We start from the raw sequence: 18453 nt of genomic DNA, 5'->3' as shown, positions 1-18453 counted from the left end.
TAAATTAGACAAATATCACCAATTTAGGATATCTTCCACAGACTCTGAGGTAGAAAATTCCAAAAAATGAGTGAAGAGCGTCTCCCCATATCAAAGCTAAGTGACATACCCCTTATTCTGAGACTCTGTTCCCTGGTTCCAACTCCCCGCCCCTTCCCCACTCTTTAAACATTCTTGCTGAACCACTTGGGTCTAACCTTTTAAGGGTTTTAAAGTTCAGTCTTCTTGTTCTTTTAAACTTTTGAGAATACAGGTTCAGTCACCAAAAATTCCTCACATAGGACAGTCCCACTAGCCCGAGAATTAATCTGGTAAACATCCATTTAATTTGCTCAAAGGCAATTTTTTTTAAGGTAAAGGGGCCAAAATACAATATTCCAAGTGCAGTCTCATCAAGGTTCCACACAATTAAAGCAAGACATCTTCATTTCTATGCTCAAATCCTCTGGTGATAAAGGCTAACAAAACATTTGCCTTCCTAATTACTTACTACTTGTGCATATTAGCTGACTAATGGAGCAAGGACATCAAGTTCCTTTGGATATCAATATCTGACCACTTAAGAAGTTACCTGCTTCTTTACTCTTCCTGCCAAAGCAGGTCACCTCACACTTATCCACATATATTTCATCTGTCATGTTCTTGTCCACTCACTCAGCCTATCCAAATCTCCTTGAAATCTCTTCACATTTCTTCACAACTCACATTCCCACTAGATTTGTGTCATCTGCAAACTAGGAAATATTACATTTGGCTCCAACACCTAATTATTGATACAACTTGTGAATAGTTTGAGCCCAAGCACTGAGCCTTGCAGTACTCCTTTATTCTCTGCTTGCCAAGCTGAGAATGACCTATTCATTCGTACTTGTGTTCTTTCTGTTAACCAATCCTTAATCTACGCCAATATATTACCCCCAACATGTGGTCTATTTTTGTTTACAAACAAATGATAAGGCTTATCAAAAGTCTTATGACAATGTAATTACACCAAATCCATTAGTCACCTCTTATTGATCTGCTGGTAACAATCATAAAAGTATCCAACAGATTTGTCAAATGTAATTTCCCTTTTCTTGTAGATGCAGCCTAATCGTAACTAATTTTTAATTGTTCAGCTGTTACATCCTTTACAATAGACTTTTCCTCCAACTGACATCGGGGAATCAGGTCTGTAATGCATCATTTTCTCTCTCCCTCTTTAAATAGTTGGGTTACATCTGCAACCATCTACTCTACTGGGGCTATTACAGAATCTATAGAATTTTGAAGGGTGGTCACCAATGTCTCCATTATCTCTAAAGCCATTTTCTTCAATACTTTAAAATGTATATCATCAGGTCGTGGGGATTTGTCAACTTGAATCTACCATCACCACATTTCCAGGCAGTGCATTCCATACCCAAATTACGCACTGTGTAAAAATGTTTTTTTTCTCACTTCACCCTTGTTCTGTTTGCACATCTCCTTAAACATGTGCCCTCTTGTTCTTTTTTTTGCTCCTGAATAGGATATATGTAGTTTTGAGATTTTTGATAAAGTGCCTCTTAACAGGCCTGCCAGCAAACTTGAAAGTTGTGGAAGAAAAGGGCCAGTAGCAATATGGATCTCTGAGTCATAGGAAACAAACAAGAAGGATATGAGGCCTTTACGAAAATAGTTATAGAAATGAACTTCAGTTATGTAATTGGATTGGGAAATCTGGGAGAAAATTTAAATGAGGTCATAAAGATCTATAACAAAGTAAAAAGTCCCTCAGTTATTGAGTCTGTGCTGGTCGAAAACAAACACCCAACTATTCTAAGATAACAAGGTGTAGAGCTGGATGAACACAGCAGGTCAAGCAGCATCATCCTTTTTTCCAACACTTGGTACATAGCCTTGAATCATTCGCATCACATGTGTATATCTAAATACTTTTTGAATGTTATGTGGGGTATGTGGGTTTCTATCTCTATCACCCTAACAAGCTACAAGCAATGATTTCAAGATTGCCACCATCTTTAGGTGAAAAGAATTTTCATCTCCCTTCTAACTCCTTCTCTATAGCTTAAATCTACAACCCGTCATTGATTCCCTCCACCAAGGGGAAAATTTCTTCCCTTTTACCCTGTCAATGCCCTGCATAATTGTACACATCTCAATTATTCCCCCATCCCCATGTCTGCTGTGCTCCAAGGAAAACAATGCCAGTCTATTCACTATCTCTTCCTAACTGAAATTGTGCAGGTCAGGCAACACCTTGGTAAATCTCGTCTGCACACTTTACAGTGCAATTACTTCCTTTCTCTAACGTAGATTCCCCTATATACACAATATTCTAGATGTGGCCTAAACAACGTTGTATGCAGTTAACAGCATCACCTTCATGCTCTTAAAAATGAAAGCCAGTATCTGGATGAAGGAACTGAGGGCACTGTTGCTAATGAGGAAGACACAAAGCTAAGTGGAGGGTCAGGTAATGTTGAGAAGGCGGGGAGGCTGCATAAGCAGTTGAACAGGCCAGGGGAATAGGCAAATAAGTAGCTGATGGAATACAAAATGGGAAATGGCCTTTTTCAAGACTGAAAGGGGTTGGAAAGTTCTGCTTTTTTTGCAATTAAGAACCAGAATTTTCCAACACCTTCCATTTCTTACGAAGTTCATATCGAATTAACTCAGTTTCTCCCCACAGATGATACCAAACCTGCTAAGTTTCTCCAACAATTTCTATTTTCCATTCAGTTTCCCAGCATCTTTACAGTTTTTTGCTTTTTGTTGATTAAATCGTTCTCACCACCAGTGGAAGAGTCTAAATTATCCACACACCGCCCCACCCCCACCCAACGAGTGGAAGAGTCTATGCTAACCGAAAATCTGGAATGTGAACCAATCAGATTGGAGCCGCGAAATTTGAACAGTGAGTGGGGGAGCAGGATCGAGAGGCATCGATTACAATCGCCAGGAGAGAGAGGGGGAAAGCGGCACCGGCACCAGCCCCGGGAGAGAGAGGGGGAAAGCGGCACCGGCACCGGCACCAGCCCCGGGAGAGAGAGGGGGAAAGCGGCACCGGCACCAGCCCCGGGAGAGAGAGGGGGAAAGCGGCACCGGCACCGGCACCAGCCCCGGGAGAGAGAGGGGGAAAGCGGCACCGGCACCAGCCCCGGGAGAGAGAGGGGGGAAAGGGGCTCCGGCTCCAGCCCCGGGAGGGGGAGCGAGAAAGCAGTTCCGGCGCAGGCACAAGCCCCGGGAGGGAGAGCGGGCGGCGATCTGCGTGTTTTTGGCTTGAACCGGGTGCAGGGTCGGGCCCAGGATGTCGGAGGAAGGTGCGGTACAAGTGTGTGTCCGGATGAGACCACCCAATGATAGGTGAGGGCCCGTGTTCTTCGGAATTGACTCTCGACTAATTTCTGTGAAGGTAGCGAGTGAGGTTCTCTGTGAAGGTAGCGAGTGAGGTTCTCTGTGAAGATACTGAGGCAAATAGGATCCTCGGTTTTGATATTAGAGGCAATGTTTTTTTTTAAATTCCAAATGGTTACATGAGCGTTTATTAAACCAGTAACGAGGCTTCATCTGGAGTGTCGTAGATTTGTCCCATCCTTGGGTAGTGAGAAACAAGTCCTTTACGCCGATTCTGCCATTCAGAATGATCTTCTGGTCTGAGGCTTCAACCTCAATTTTCTGCTACTTCGAAGTCTTGAGTCCCAAGACGATTGTTCACTCCTCCACAACTGGAATAGAGAATTCCATAGATTCACAACCCTTTGAGTGAAGGAATTTGCCATTTCGGAGCTGTTCGCAAATCCATGGCCAGTGGAAACTCCGCCCCTTCATAATCTTCACTGTACTCATAAGATCGCTGCATTTCTTCATTCCAGTGAATGTAGGCCCAATTTCCTCAGTTTCTCATAGGACCTTATTTCCAGAGACTTTACCGCTAATGCAAGTACATTATTCCTTGAATGTGAAGATTGAAGCTGTTCAAAGTATTTCAAATGTCATGGCACCAAGTTTCTCCTACGTAATTATAGCAAGGCTTTTTATTCTTTACTCCAATTTCCTAACATTATGTAATTTGCTTTCTTGATTATTTTCAATACCTGCTTGCTAATGTTTGATTTTCTTTGAACACACCCAAGTCTCTAATTATCCTCATTTACACTAGATTGCTAAATGGTGTCAGGCCTGCAAGTCCCTAATTTTCTCTTTTCCTCGACCCTTCCTTGGATCGTATGGCTCGCTGCTAATTTTCACTCTGGGACCACGTTTCTTCACGCCGCTGATTATGACTCCTGTCTATGCTTCAAGGAGATCAATCTCTACCTAGCTTTTTGCTTTGCTTTTTTAAAGCTCTAAATCTTTTTACATTCCTGACAACATTCATTACTCCTTTTTAAGAACTTTTTGGCATTTTTTCTGGTTTTAAAATGCTCCCAATTCTTAGATTTACTGCTATTGTTTGCATTACAAGCCTCTTTTAATTGAATATAGTCTTTAATGTCCTTAGAAAGCCATGGATGGATCTTTCTTTTTCAACAGGATGCATTTTTGTTAAACATGTTTCAATTATTTCTTTTTAAACACTTCTCACTTTTTATTGCCGCCTTGTCTCTTCCTCCTACTTGTGGGGTTTACTTTGTTTACATTTAAAACTGTTGTTTGTGATTAAAATATGTCACTTTCATTCTTGCTGCGCGTTTCAGCATTTATTTCTAAATTCTTTCATGCAATGCAGACGTTGTTGACAAGGCCAGCATTTGTTGCTTGTACGTAACTGCACTTGAACCGAATGGTTTGCTAGGCTATTTCAGAGAGCATTTAAGAATCAACCACATTGGGTTCAGTGTCTGGCATGTAGGTCAAACCAGATCAAGATTGCAGATGCCCTTTATTAAGGGTCATCAGTGAACCAGATGTATTTTGACGACAATTAAATGATTTTTCAGTATTAGCTTTCAGTTTCATATTTTTAAGTCATAGATTTGTATAGTACAGAAACAGACTCTTTAGTCCAACTCATCCACACCGACCAGATATTTTAAATTCATCTCATCCCATTTCCCAGCATTTGGCCCTCAGCCCCCTCAACCCTTCCAATCACGTACCCATCCAGACACCTTTTTAAATATTGCAGTTGTACCCCCTCCGCATTTCTCCTGGCTGCACATTGCATATACTCACCGCCCTCTGTATGAAAAAGTTGCCACTCGGGTCTCTTTAAATCTTACCCCTCTCACCTTAAACCTGTGACTCAAGATGTTAACTCTTTCCACGCATGTTGCCAGACCTGTGGAATTTCTTCAGCATTTTATTGTATTTTATTATTTCCAGCACCTGCAATATTTTGCTTCTATTATACAAATCCAAAATCCCAAGCTAATTAATACTCTGGGAGTATGACTTCAAACTCCATCACAATAGCTGGCGAATTTTAAATTTGAATCATTGTAGTCCTGAAATGTTAACTCAGTTTCTCATTCCCTAGCTTAGTGACATTGCTGACTCCTGTATCACTATTTCCCAGTGTGACTTTTACTGTGACATTACTGATAACTCCTAACACACTGTAGACATTGAGTCTGTTCACCATCATACTAACTGAACATCCTGATTTTTCTGAAGTGACATCCTTTCTCCATTCATGTCCTGATCTCATCTCATCCTTGTATGAGAGGTGCCAACTCCTTTTCCATTGTTTCAGAGATGGTAGGAACTGCAGATGCTGGAGATTCAGAGATATCAAGATGTAGAGCTGGATGAGCACAACAGGCCAAGCAGGAAAGTTGACGTTTCGGGCCTAGACCCTCCTTTGGTTTTGCAGTGGGGTTAAAATTCTAGGCCAGAAACATCAGCTTTCCTGCTCCTCTGCTGCTTGGCCTGCTGTGTTAATCCAGCTCTACACCTTGTTACCTCCTTTTTTTGTTGTGCCTGTCTTTTTGAGTATGTATTTCCAAACATTGGTCATTTTGTAAGCATGTCTTTAATGGTGGTCCAATCTAAGGCATTTATCTTTATTTAATTAATTCTTATTGTGGAAGTTCAGACCCTTCCAATAAAATAAATTCCAGAAAGGAAAATGATTGGAGAGAGGGAGGAAGAGCATCCAGGGCTAAGCAAGGAAGTTAAAAGTAACAAGGACAAAAATAAAGGCATTCCACTTGCAAAAATCCATGCCAGGCTGGAGGATTGGGAAACTTCCTTTTAAAGACTAATAAGCAGTTACTTAAAATATAAATGGTTAACAGAAGCTTCTCAGTATGTAAAACAAAAAGTAACTAAAGTGAATTTTGGTTGAGGACAAGACTGGGGAGTTAATGGGGGAGAGACACAATTGATAACAATGCTAATTGCAGGAAACTATTTGGTTAAAGGCAGACGTCACCCTGGGGCCTGATGGCCTACATACTTGGGTCTTAAAGGAAGTGGCCACAGCAACGATGGCTGCAGTGGTTATATTCTAAAATTCCCTGGATTCTGGAGACACTCTAATGGGTTGGAAAAATACTAATACAATACTCTTATTTAAAAAGGGAGGAAGGCAGAAAGAAGGAAACGATAGAGCTATTAGCTTAATGTCTATTGTTAGCAAATTGTTAGAATCAATTGTTGGACTCTTAACAGGATATTTGAAAAGTCAAAGCACAATCCATCAGTCGGCATGGTTTTATGAAGGCTAAATCTATATTCATGACTTGGATGCAGAGATAGCATGTACTGTAGCCAAACTTGCAGATCTCACCAATAAGTGAGAAGTTGAGTTGCAATAAAGAAATTTAGAAATGGCTGTGAATAAGTTAGGTGAATAGGCCAACTCAATTTGGAAGAATCAAAAAGTAACTTATTATCTAAATGGAGAGCAACTTCAAAATGTGCCAGTGCAGAAGGATCTGGGTGACATTGTGCATCAGTAGTAAACACCTGGTATCCATGTACACCATGTAATAAGCATGGCAGATGGAATTTTTGGCATTTTTGTTTTGCTGAAGGAAAAAAGTATAAAAGTGGGCAAGTATCAATTGAGGAGTAATTACTTTCTCATTCTGTGAAATTCCGTTCCATAGAGTACTGTGGATGCCAGGGCATTGAGTAAATTTGAGGAGATGGACAAATTTTTAATTAGTAATGGATTAAAGTGGTGGGGGGGGGGTAGGAAGGAAATTGGAGCTGAGCCAAGATGAGATCAGTCATAATTATTAAATAATACAGTCGGCTTGAGGGATTGAATAGTCTACTCCCCCTAGTTCTTCCATTTTTTAAGATATTCATTAAACAAGGAGTTGGCTACCTGAACTGATGCTATTGAGAACACCGGGGAGGCATCATATTCCTTTTCTGGTTTTTCTTGGGCATCCTGTAAATATCGAAATTTTAGCATTAGAAGTGACTGAAAGGAAGGTGTTTTAACTGCTTTTGCATGACCTTTTCCTTCCTGGTCTCTGTCAGACTTGATGAAGGAAATAGATTTGATTGGATGGTGTCTGATGCAAGTGATGGAACTGGAAAATGTAAAATAGATAAACGGGGTAAAGAGGAAGGAGCAATGGAATGGGATTGCAAATGTTCGGAAGAACAGATCTGTCATAAAGAAATTAACATTTTCACTTGGTTAGTACTACAGATCAGATTGACATCACAATTTTAAAAATTAAAAAATGAGTAATAGAAGTTGTTTCTACCAGAGAGAAATCTTTACAAGGTGGATCTGCTGAAGCCCTTCAGATTCATTGGAAAGCCGACAAACAAACTGTTTCCCAGATATCTGGATCAAAGTCATTCAGTTTTGGTAAGTTTGAGAAGTTTGTGTTGCAGATTACTTTTAGTAAGTTTTAACAGATCAATCATCTTGTCATACAGTACGGAAACAGACCCTTCTGTCCAGCCAGGCTATGCTGAACACAATCCCAAAGTAAACTAGTTTCAGTTGCTTGCTCTTGGCCCATATCCCTCCAAACCTTTCCTATTCATTAACCTGTCCAAATGTCCTTTAAACATTGTAATTGTACTCATCCACCATCACACAGGAATGAAGATTGCACAAAAATGTAATAAAATGCCAAAAGGAAGCAGTTAATGTGTAGTAACAGATGCTTTTGTATTGCACGAGGGGAATAATTTATAGCTTTGTCTTTAGACTGTACTGCCCATTAAAGTATCAAATACCAGGTCCACCAACTCAGTTAGCAGATTGTATTACACTACAACTTTCAATTAATAGTTAACTTGACTACACACAAAGTAAGACTATAGCTCTGTCCAAATTCATTCAGAAAATTGTAGTAATACACTAAAACAAAGAACTGCAGTTGCTAGAAATTTGAAACAAATTGCTGGAGAAACTCAACAAGTGTGGCAGTATCAGTGAGGAGAAGACAGTTACAGTTTCAGGTCCAGTGACAGTACTTCTGTATTCGCAAGTCACCTGTCTGAAGACTTTAAAAGAACTGGTTTCTATATTTTGTCAATTGATACTTGCAATACAACACAATTCAGTAATCGCATATACCACAATCATACTAAAACAGATCATATCCAGGAATTAATGTAGTCTTGCTCACTGTCAGATCAACCAAAAATGGTCCTTTGACAACTTGTAGTCCTGGCCTAAGATAAAGAGCAACACTGACAACGGACAACTGGTTGGCCCAAAGACACATTTCTCAAAAACTTATGATATGCATTAAGTAATGATTTTAATGACATAATTGTGGCAATTGAAATGAGTAGTTCATAAGACCAAAGTTACAACAAATGTTCTCAGGGTTTCCATCCAAGTAACTATTAGTAATTTATTGAGCAGGTAAAATAAAGATAGACTGTTGTTGACCAGTCTTTCAGAATAGCGCATGTCATTAACAGCACCCACCTCAATTATCCATGTCCCCATTTGGAATTGCGATAATAAGACAACATGGGGTAATTGATAGATCAGGCACTCAATGGCTGAACCAAAGGATTGCAGTCTTGCAAAAAGTCACTATTCTGGGCACATTTGCTTACAGCAGTACCTCTTGCATTCTTAAATAATTACTAATAGTTACAAGGTTCAGATCTATTCTCAATAAGGTCTGACTGAGCTGATACCATCGTATGGAATATTTGTAGTTCCATTTAGAGAGTGACACTTAACTTTTAAACCAGCAGCTGTATCTTGTATGTGATTTCCTTATTGGTTGTCTTCACCCAACTTGCGTTATAGAAAAAGGTGATTGGTTGACTGTCTTCTCAACTGAATTTTTTTAGACCGTGTATTCCATCCTGAAGAGTCAACAGCTACAGTTTACAATGAAGTTGCACACTCCATTGTGCGTTCTATTACCGAGGGCTACAATGGTGAGTGCACTTGACAATCGATCAATGGTACAATGAAAGTAGAATTGTCTTTTTCCTTGGTTATCTGGCTTTTGATTTTTTAAAGTCTTAAATTGAATATGGAAATTTTACCATTTCATTTGATTTTAAGTTCTGGATAATATGCCACCTATTGTAAATTCAAGCATGGTGATAACCATGAGCCTGTTGGATTCTTTTAAAAGGATTTTTAATAATCATTTATTTTGTAGTCCAGATGTTGTACAACAGGTGTTTTGGTCCTTGTCCTTCAATAGGTGGAACAAAAATGTTTTGAGATTCGAGCATACAAGTTTGAAAACAATGACTTAACATGTTTCAATGTTGTTCAGTGTTGAAGTTAAATTGACATTTTGTTTAACAGGCACCATATTTGCATATGGGCAGACTTCTTCTGGAAAGACTTACACAATGATGGGAGATGCAGTATCTTCTGGTCTTATTCCTCTGGCAATCTGTAATTTGTTCAATGTCATTAATAATGTAAGTAACTTTTCATGGCATTGACTATTCTAATTTGTGAAAATCAGCATGAACGCATAACTTGGAATTACTGTTTCTACTTGGATTTGTGGGAAACAATTTATACAATGGAGAAAGCCTGTTGGAATGGAAAGATCTTCCCACTTCCTGCATTGGAACAAAAATTATGATTCTCCTGAACCATTTTGTGTTATTTCCTTGAGTATTCTTCTACAGTGCATTGTAACATAAACCTGTGATACTGGAAATTGCTGGAAGTGCCTGAACTTGTTATTTGCTTCTAGAATGTTAAATTTCATAATTTTCAACTGTTCTGTCTGTGCAATTTTGATCAAAATTACACAATCACCTTCTTCCATTAGGTTACCTGGAGAATGCTCCATGGTTAGTGGAAGTATCCACTGAATGCAAAATTATCTACAAAGCTGCTGTATATCAATAAATGATTGAGTTCTTCTGTCAGTCATTGATAGAACTAGCTATTATGGGCAACTCTCCTTCAAAGAAAACTGTTTCAAAGGTGATCAAAACAAAAACAGCAAGTATAATTTGAATCTACTGTGAAGAAATCCTAGCAATTAGACATCCTAAAAGAAAAAGTAGGGTGAAGATTGACATTTGTATTGCCAATGCAGATACAAGTAGGCTCTAATTTGTTAATTGCAGTTTCTGGGCACTTGATAGAACAGTCCCAAGATTCAGCTGAGAAGAAACTTTTTCTCTTTAAGAGGAGGTATTTGTTAAAAGTAGGTATTTGAAATGTATGAAATGCCACTTATCGCTATGTGAAACTAGCTGCTGTATCTGTTACAGTAGTGATTTATGTTTAAAAAGGTAGACAAACACTGTGCCCTGTACACCTGTGTGTAAGTCACTACTTCAAAATTTGCAGATTAGCCAACATCTAATATAATAAACTCAGGATAGCAGTAGATTTGAAGAGGATGCTGATTGATGGAACAGTTGAGCATTGATGGGAAGGACAATATAATTGAAAGATTACATTTCTCTCGCAGAACACAGAAATGAGGGAGTATATGTTATGTCTATGTTAGGGCAGTTTGCAAAAGTGGACACTTTTTAAATGACACTGGCCCAATTCTGAACACTATGCTTAGGGAAGAGAATAAATGTTTTAGAACAGATGCAGGGACTAGTTGCAGTGATGAGGAACTTCAATTCTGCAGGTGGTTTTGAGGGCTACCATTATGCTTCAAGAAGGGAAAGGTGAGAGGAGATTTGATAGAGGTGTTCAAAGTCTCGAGTCCAGACGGTAGATAAACTATTGGCTGAAGCTTTGGGAACCAAATGACACAATTTTGAGTGGTTGGAAAAACACTTTATGCAACAAAACAAGTGATTATGACCAGGAGTGTGCTGCATGAATAGGAGTGCAGAAGGAGGTTACTTGGTCCCTTGGATCTCGACATGAATTGTGCTGGGACTGGTTTTCTACCAAAAGATATCATTTGGGAAGAGGGCTTTAAACTAAACAACTGGGTGGGTGGTCATGATAGATCAAGCTTGGGTAGATGAAACAGGACTTGTAGGAAGGGACAGAGGAGAAAGAAACCTAAAAATACAACAGCAGTCAAGACTAGCTGTTATTAAAACTAACAAAATAATGATACTAAAGACTATGAATCTGAATGCCCATAGCATTCATAACAAAGGAATTAATTCATACCACTCATTGAAGTAAATAAATGATCTAACAACCATTATGGAAATATAGCTGCATGAAGGTTTATTTCTGATATACTAAGGAGTAATGGCATTCAATAATTGGGTGATGAGATCTGCTTCTGCATTCTCTGTGGAATACACTTCAAAACATCCAGTAACAGCTGTAAAGCAGGATGCAGAAAGAGATGCACTTAGCTTCTTCCCTAATGATGATACTTTAGAGAAAGTATGACAAGTGGGACCTGAGGCATTTTTCTGTGGTTTTAAATGAGTTGGCTAATAAGATGTATTGCTATTAATTTTCCAAAGTTCCCCTCTGGACAATAAAGGATAGGCAATAAATTAGGCCTCGCCAGTGATGTCCTCATCCTGTGAATGAATGAAAAGGTAGTACAGACTGGACTTGTCTTCGAAACTTCAGTGAAAACAAAGGGTAATGTGATTGAAGGATGCAAGATCCTGAAAGGTCTTGTCAAGGTGAATGTGGAAAGGATATTTTCTCTTGCATGGGAGACCAGAAACTTGAACTGTTTTTTAAAAATTAGTTGTTGCCCTTTTAGAATGGGGCTGAGGAGAAACATTGTGTTGTGGGAGTTAGGAAGACTACCTTGGTGCTGCATGTGTGACTATTGACCAGTTCTAAGGTGGAACTGGATTGATCCTTGTTAGACAAGGGAATCAAAGAATATCAGTGTAGGCAGGAATGTGTAATTGAAAGCACATCAGTCATGATCAACTTGAATGTAATCTATGCAGATGTTAATAAAGCCTAGGGTACTTTATGCTTGATTAATTTCTCTAAATCTGCCTTGCCACCTTTAATGACTTATGCAGACATATACCTGAGTCTTTATACACCTACATTCCCTTTAGGGTTATATCTTTTATTTTATATTGTCTCTCCATGGTGTTCTTACTAAAATATATCATCTTGTGCACCTCCACTTTGAACTTGGTATGCCAATTATTCACCCACTCGTCTTGTCAATACTTTCCGCTGAAGTTCCACACTGTTTACAATATTTTCAATTTAGGTACCACTGGCACATTTTGAAATTGCATATGAGCTTATGAATTAGAAGTGTACTATTTGGCACCTCAAGCCCATCATTCAAATGATCATGATGGTTGTGTTTTCGATTCTATATTCTACCTATAATCTTTGATTCCCTTCTGTAAGATCTAGACCAAGTTATAGTTAATGGTGACCTATCAAGTGAAGCAAGAGCCTCAATACTGAACTCTGGGGAATTCCACTACTCTCCTTCCTGCATCCTGAAAAGTGTCCACTGGCCATCCCTCTCCCTGTCACCCAGCCAGTTCTGTGTCCACATTGCTCCTGTCCCTTAGATTCAAAGTTAAAGCTCATGGTACCAACCTTCATCACTGACTAATTGTGATGTTCAGCCAAATTGACCAAATAACTGAAGGAAAAATATTTTAATTTAGGTATTGGAATAGGTTGAATTACATGTTGATGTTTTGGATGTAATTGTTTTAAAGAATTGAAGATAATTAATTGGGTTTTGTACTCTTTGGAATGCCCTGAAAGACTCCGAAATTAGTCCCTTTTGTAAATTTAGATTGTTATTTGGATTCTCCTGTAATTGAAACTCAGGAATATTCATTTTCCTACTTATATGTGGTTTTTGTTCCACCCAGACACCAAACAGGGAATTTTTGTTGCGCGTTTCTTACATGGAAATTTACAATGAGTCTGTATCTGATTTGCTTGTTGGTCCAAAAAGAAGACCACTCGAAGTTAGAGAAGACATGGAAGTAAGTGCTTCTAAATATGCATTCAAATGATGTCCGTATTTTATTTTTAACGTAGTTAATTTCATTCTTCTAGAGTTCTTGTACGTTTCTGAGCAAAGGTTTAAGATTTCACATTTTTTTTTCTTTGAAGTTTGTGTGTTTGTCTTTGATTGGATCTTGTTATTTTAGAAACTGCTGGCTATTCATTGGTTTGCAATCCAAGTTAATCATAAACATCAGGAACAATGGAGAAACTCAGCAGGTGTAGTAGCATCTGTGGAGAGAACAATTAATTTTTTTGAGTCCCGTATGATTCTTCAGAACATGAAGTCATGAAGAAAACACACAGTGGACTTGACCCTAACACACTTTCTCTTTCCACAGATGTTGCCAGGGTTTCTCCAGCATTCTGTTTCAGATTTTTTCCAGCTTCATGTTAGTAGTAAAATTCCTTTGTCCAGTTTCAAACTGAACAAGTTTCTCTTGACCTGTCCTGAATTTAGTTTGCCAATTGCATTCTGATGATGAATGCATGTAAGATTTCAAATAAACTAATACTTTTTTTTCCTCCAGCGTACTGTTTATGTTGCCAGTCTGACTGAGGAGTTGGCCGTAACCTATGAGGATGTAATGAAATTGGTCCAGAAAGGAGAAAGTAAGATGAAAGCCCTGTTGACAATGCAAAATTTACTGTTGGTCTTAGGGTTTCATGTAAGATAAAATTCTTCTTCACTTGTAGACAAACTCTGCCCAACTTACACCTGTTTTCTATTTGCCAAGTTTTGAATGCTTTGTGAATGTGTTTAGGGCACAGACTCCAAATGTTCCCTGTATATTTCTCATATTTGAAATATTCCATGAACTTATTTAATTGCTGAGTCCACAACCTACTTGTCATTTCCACTAGGTGTATTTGGAACTTTTCTGAAATTAGAACTAACAAGGATCTCTGGCAAACACCGCACCAGCTTAATGCACTATCTTTTTACTTCATGAATTGTGGCTTCAAATGCAGTTTGGGCAAAAAGGTTTTCACGAGCACTCAGTTTAGTACTTTAACTATGTACCTTAGCTTATATTGAACTCTAAGTGAGTTTAGGTTCACAATACTGAAATTGATCCTACTTAGCTGACAAATTGTAAGTCACTAATTGTGACTTTTAATTGTGCTATTCATCATCAGATGAGGTTTTGTACATGGCTTTTGTTTCTTTATTTTTAAATAATGAGCTTTTGGGGATCCTGTGGAGAATTTCTCTGATCTAATTTCCCTCATTTGGGAGAGATGAGAATATTCAAGTGTTTTTTGTTTACCAGTGCTGATATCCGTAACTGAGATGAATATAAAACAAAAGTAATTTGTGCAAGATCAGGAAGCTAATGTCCCAAAACACATGGAAAAAGCAACAATGACTTCCAAGTACTTTGTGTTGCTTTGTTATTTGACATGAAAAACTAATGCCTGATTGTAAAATGAAGTTACTCTGACTATATTTTTCTTCCTCAGAAAACAGGCATTATGGAGAAACCAAAATGAATGAGCACAGTAGTCGGTCACATACAATTTTTAGAGTGGTAAGGATATTGTTGTCCATGAAGTTAATCCCTTTGAGCAATCAATCACGTGTATATGCATAGCTACTTTATTGATCTCAGGATGTCTCAATTCTTTGCAGTCACATATTTTGAAATGTGATCACTAAAGGGTACCTAGTTTGAGCACGGCAAGTCTTCGCGAATAGCAATGAGATAATTGCAGTAGTTTTTTTATGGTTTTGGTTAATAGGGGCATATTTGGAAGGATACTGTGAAATTTCCCCTGTTATTGTTCACATCATTCTGTATCATCGTGTCCCCCTGAAAAATGTAGGCCACACCTACTTTCTTCGATACCATCTGACATCACATCTTGTTTGTTTAGGTGATGGAGACCCCATGGGAAGGGGATTATGTAAATCCACCTCTACCTTCAGGTCACGCACCATCATGTTTGGAGATATTGATAGTCTTTCATTGATGGGTAAAAATTCTGGAACCATCTACTTTATGGCACTGTAGGTGTAGCCTGATCACTTAGATTACAGCAGTGTAAGAACACTTGCTCCTATTTCTGAGGAGAACTGGGGTTGGATGAATAAAAACTGCAAGATTCTAAAGGATTAAGGTACTGCAGCCTTAATAGTGAAAATCCCTTTTATGAAGGGGTGTGTGGGGAAAATCAAATTAATTTCTGAATTTGCCACAATTTGTTTGCATCATTGAAAGTATGAAGCAAAATCAGAAGTAGTTACAATCGACATAGCTTAGTCAGTCATTGACAGAGTTTTCAGTCTGTGACGTTGCAATATGCCCATGTTTCCAGTACTGTACTGCAACACGAAGTAGTCATTAGTTTAACTGCAGGCTATGGACAACATAGTTCGAATTGTCCCTCCACACAGACAGAGAGGGGGGAGAAAAATCTCATTGTCTTCATAACTTTTTTTCTCACGGCAGGCTTGCTGGTGATACTCCACTCCCATTGGCTTTCACTGTATCATTTTTACTGTATTTTTCAATCTATAAGTAAAATTTATGACACTGTGATCCAGAACAGTGTATTCTAAAACTGTTGTGGATTAGATAGCTTGATCCATAATCAACTCATGAAAGAAACAGCAGAGAATGGTATGTTCTAATATTTTTCTTCTCCTGATTATCCATGTGAGGAAAATTTTGAGGGCCACCTTTTATAATTATACAGCAAACCTCTTATTAACTGGCAGCTTTGGGACTGGCAGTGTACTGGTTGATCAAATAACCCAGTTGATCAAGAGGTCTGCATGTAATACAGACATAATGCAAGGTGTATATACATAACTGTTATACTTAATTTACAGCGGAAATTAAATTTTTAACAACTTTAATAAAACTTAGAGCCTTCTCACTCATACCCTCAACTGAATACATGGACATCATGGAGATTGCAGTAGTACAGTAGCCGTCTGGTATTTTACCATCTAACTATTGCCAGTTTATCAGGAGTGCTGGCTCATTAGGTGCCTGATAAAGCAAAGATGTATTTAAATAGCCAATGCTGAATGAGAAACTTTAAAGTACAATATCATAGCCTCCAATCTTTCTTTTGTGATCTTTTCTATCTCACAGTTATTCACTTTGTGAATGAATGTGTTAACGTGACAGAAAGGTTTTGACATTAATGTGAATGTTTATTTGTAAAACTGCTTTTGTACTCCACCCAATGCAAATGATAGCAGGTTCTGAGTGTGTGTTTAAGTATTTCATAATCATGAATGTGGTGACAAACGATTTCTAGTTGAAAGAAATTATTGAAATGAACATTTCCATTGATGGAAAGCAGTATATGATCCAAACACTTTCTTGCGCTTTAAGATGTCTTGTAACATTGGGGGTGATTGGAGTACTTGGATGGTTCAAGATTCAATTTTTTTTAAAATTTAGTTTTATGCATTCTGATTTGAATTATTTTTCTATTTCAGATTGTAGAAAGCAGGGACAAAAATAATGAAGCAGTTATTGTTGCACACTTGGTAAGTTATATTCCATTCAATTTAAATCGATGGAAGATCTGAGTGTTGCTGTATTAATCTTACTGTTCTAGCTTAACCAGAAATGACCATCCCTCTGGCTGCCTGGGATGCCCTTTAACTATGTACAATGTTTGAATGACTGCCTCAATGTACATATGTCAGGCTGTTATTGGTATCAGATGCTGATGTTTGAGTTGTGCACCAATGATAATACAGCAAGAAAATTAAATGCAAATACAGCTGAAATGCTTCGGGCAAGAATGCACACTGCTAACCTAAGTGTAGTATCTGGGATTACGGCTTTTGATCACAACCTGGAAGTCATAGTATACAATTTTCTGAAGACCTTGAATTTATTCTGTCATTACTTTTCTTCGACAGTTCTTCACTTTTGCTGACGGTTTTTAAAAAAAAACTTTCAAATGTTAAATTCTGTTTTATGATGTAAAATACAAGTTTATTTCTTTACTGTAATATTGCATTGTCAATTTATTAATCTGCAAACAAGAATGAACTCTTATCATATTTTGATACAAGATTTGCGATTGCTTTGTTTCAGTGACTGAAAATTCCATTGCCTAATAGCAGCTGCCTTTTTCTTAAAAAAAAGTTTACAATCAGAACTATTTTCATTGCACTCTGGGAAGAGTGAGATCATTATTTATTCAAGCTTAAATGTGCTCGTATGCTGGGTGAGAGTTAAGCATTTTAAGTTTGTGACTCCAGTATTAAATATTCTGGTGAAATTTGACAACCTTCTAGAACAATAACTATTTTGCATCCTGATTCAGGAATTAGTAATTGAGATGTGAGATGGTACTTTGCACAGCTTTTTGCCCCTTATTGCTGGATTCAGAATCCATCTCAAGAACAGGTGAGGATGTTCTGCCTAGCTATGAGAAACTATATGAACTTCATTTCAGCAACCTGAAGATTATTTTTCTTTGTATTATTGGATAATGTGCTGATTTTTGAAACTGCTTCTCTCTACACAGCTGGAGTGCGTTCGGGAATAACACTTTTTTTAATAAAAAGGAGCAAATGTCAACTGTAGATGCCCTTTGTCTTGTGACAACAGTTAAAATGATCCTATTCGGGGTCCAACTTCCTAGCCACCAACATTTTTTTAATCATTCATGGGATTTCAATGTTGCTGGCTGACCAGCATTTAATGCTGTTCCTAATTGCCCTTTGACGGTGGTGAGTTGCAGCCTTTAAGCAGCTGTATTCATGTGCACTAAGGAAACCCATAATGCCAGTAAGGAAGGAGTTCCAGTTGACCCAGTGACCATGACGCAATAGCAACATATTTCCAAGTCCAGAACAGTTAATGGCTAGGGTGGGGTAGTAGATGGTGTTCCTAGATATCTGCTGACCAAGATGGAGGTGGTTGTGTTTATCGCAACCTGACGCAGATGGTGTGGGGCTCCTGAGCCAGGTCTCTGCCAATACGACTGCTGTTCGTTTCTATTTTTCCCTCTTTTTTTTTTTTTCTTCTTTCCTTTACTTTTGTCCCCCATTGGCAGTGGCAAATGAGCTCAGTATGGACCCCTCAGTGATGCGTAAGCCCCCATTACTTTTCTGTAGCAAGCATGGGACCTGGCATTGGAAATGGCAGAGGTGATGCCACTGAGGTAGGCCCAGTGGC

The 18453-nt window shown here is 38.4% G+C and overlaps 1 protein-coding gene across 3 annotated transcripts in view; it reads left to right on the top strand.

Moving 5' to 3' along the window:
- Positions 1-2920: 2920 nt before the first annotated feature.
- cenpe (centromere protein E) overlaps positions 2921-18453 on the top strand; it is a 131226-nt gene continuing 115693 nt past the window's right edge. For 2 of the 3 annotated variants that reach the window (XM_048528210.2, XM_048528208.2), the window contains exons 1-8: positions 2921-3348; positions 7659-7762; positions 9220-9309; positions 9692-9810; positions 13159-13275; positions 13828-13909; positions 14762-14829; positions 16755-16805. In XM_048528210.2, coding sequence (XP_048384167.2) covers positions 3293-3348; positions 7659-7762; positions 9220-9309; positions 9692-9810; positions 13159-13275; positions 13828-13909; positions 14762-14829; positions 16755-16805 — 687 coding nt within the window. In that variant the 5' untranslated portion in view covers positions 2921-3292. The remainder of the gene's footprint in view (positions 3349-7658; positions 7763-9219; positions 9310-9691; positions 9811-13158; positions 13276-13827; positions 13910-14761; positions 14830-16754; positions 16806-18453) is intronic. The other variant, XM_048528211.2, reaches the window with a different exon arrangement.

Source organism: Stegostoma tigrinum, chromosome 3, assembly GCF_030684315.1.
Source record: "Stegostoma tigrinum isolate sSteTig4 chromosome 3, sSteTig4.hap1, whole genome shotgun sequence".
Taxonomy (NCBI): Eukaryota; Metazoa; Chordata; class Chondrichthyes; order Orectolobiformes; family Stegostomatidae; genus Stegostoma; species Stegostoma tigrinum.
The sequence above is the reverse complement of the archived record's forward strand: the minus strand, read 5'-3'. Positions and strand labels throughout refer to the sequence as shown.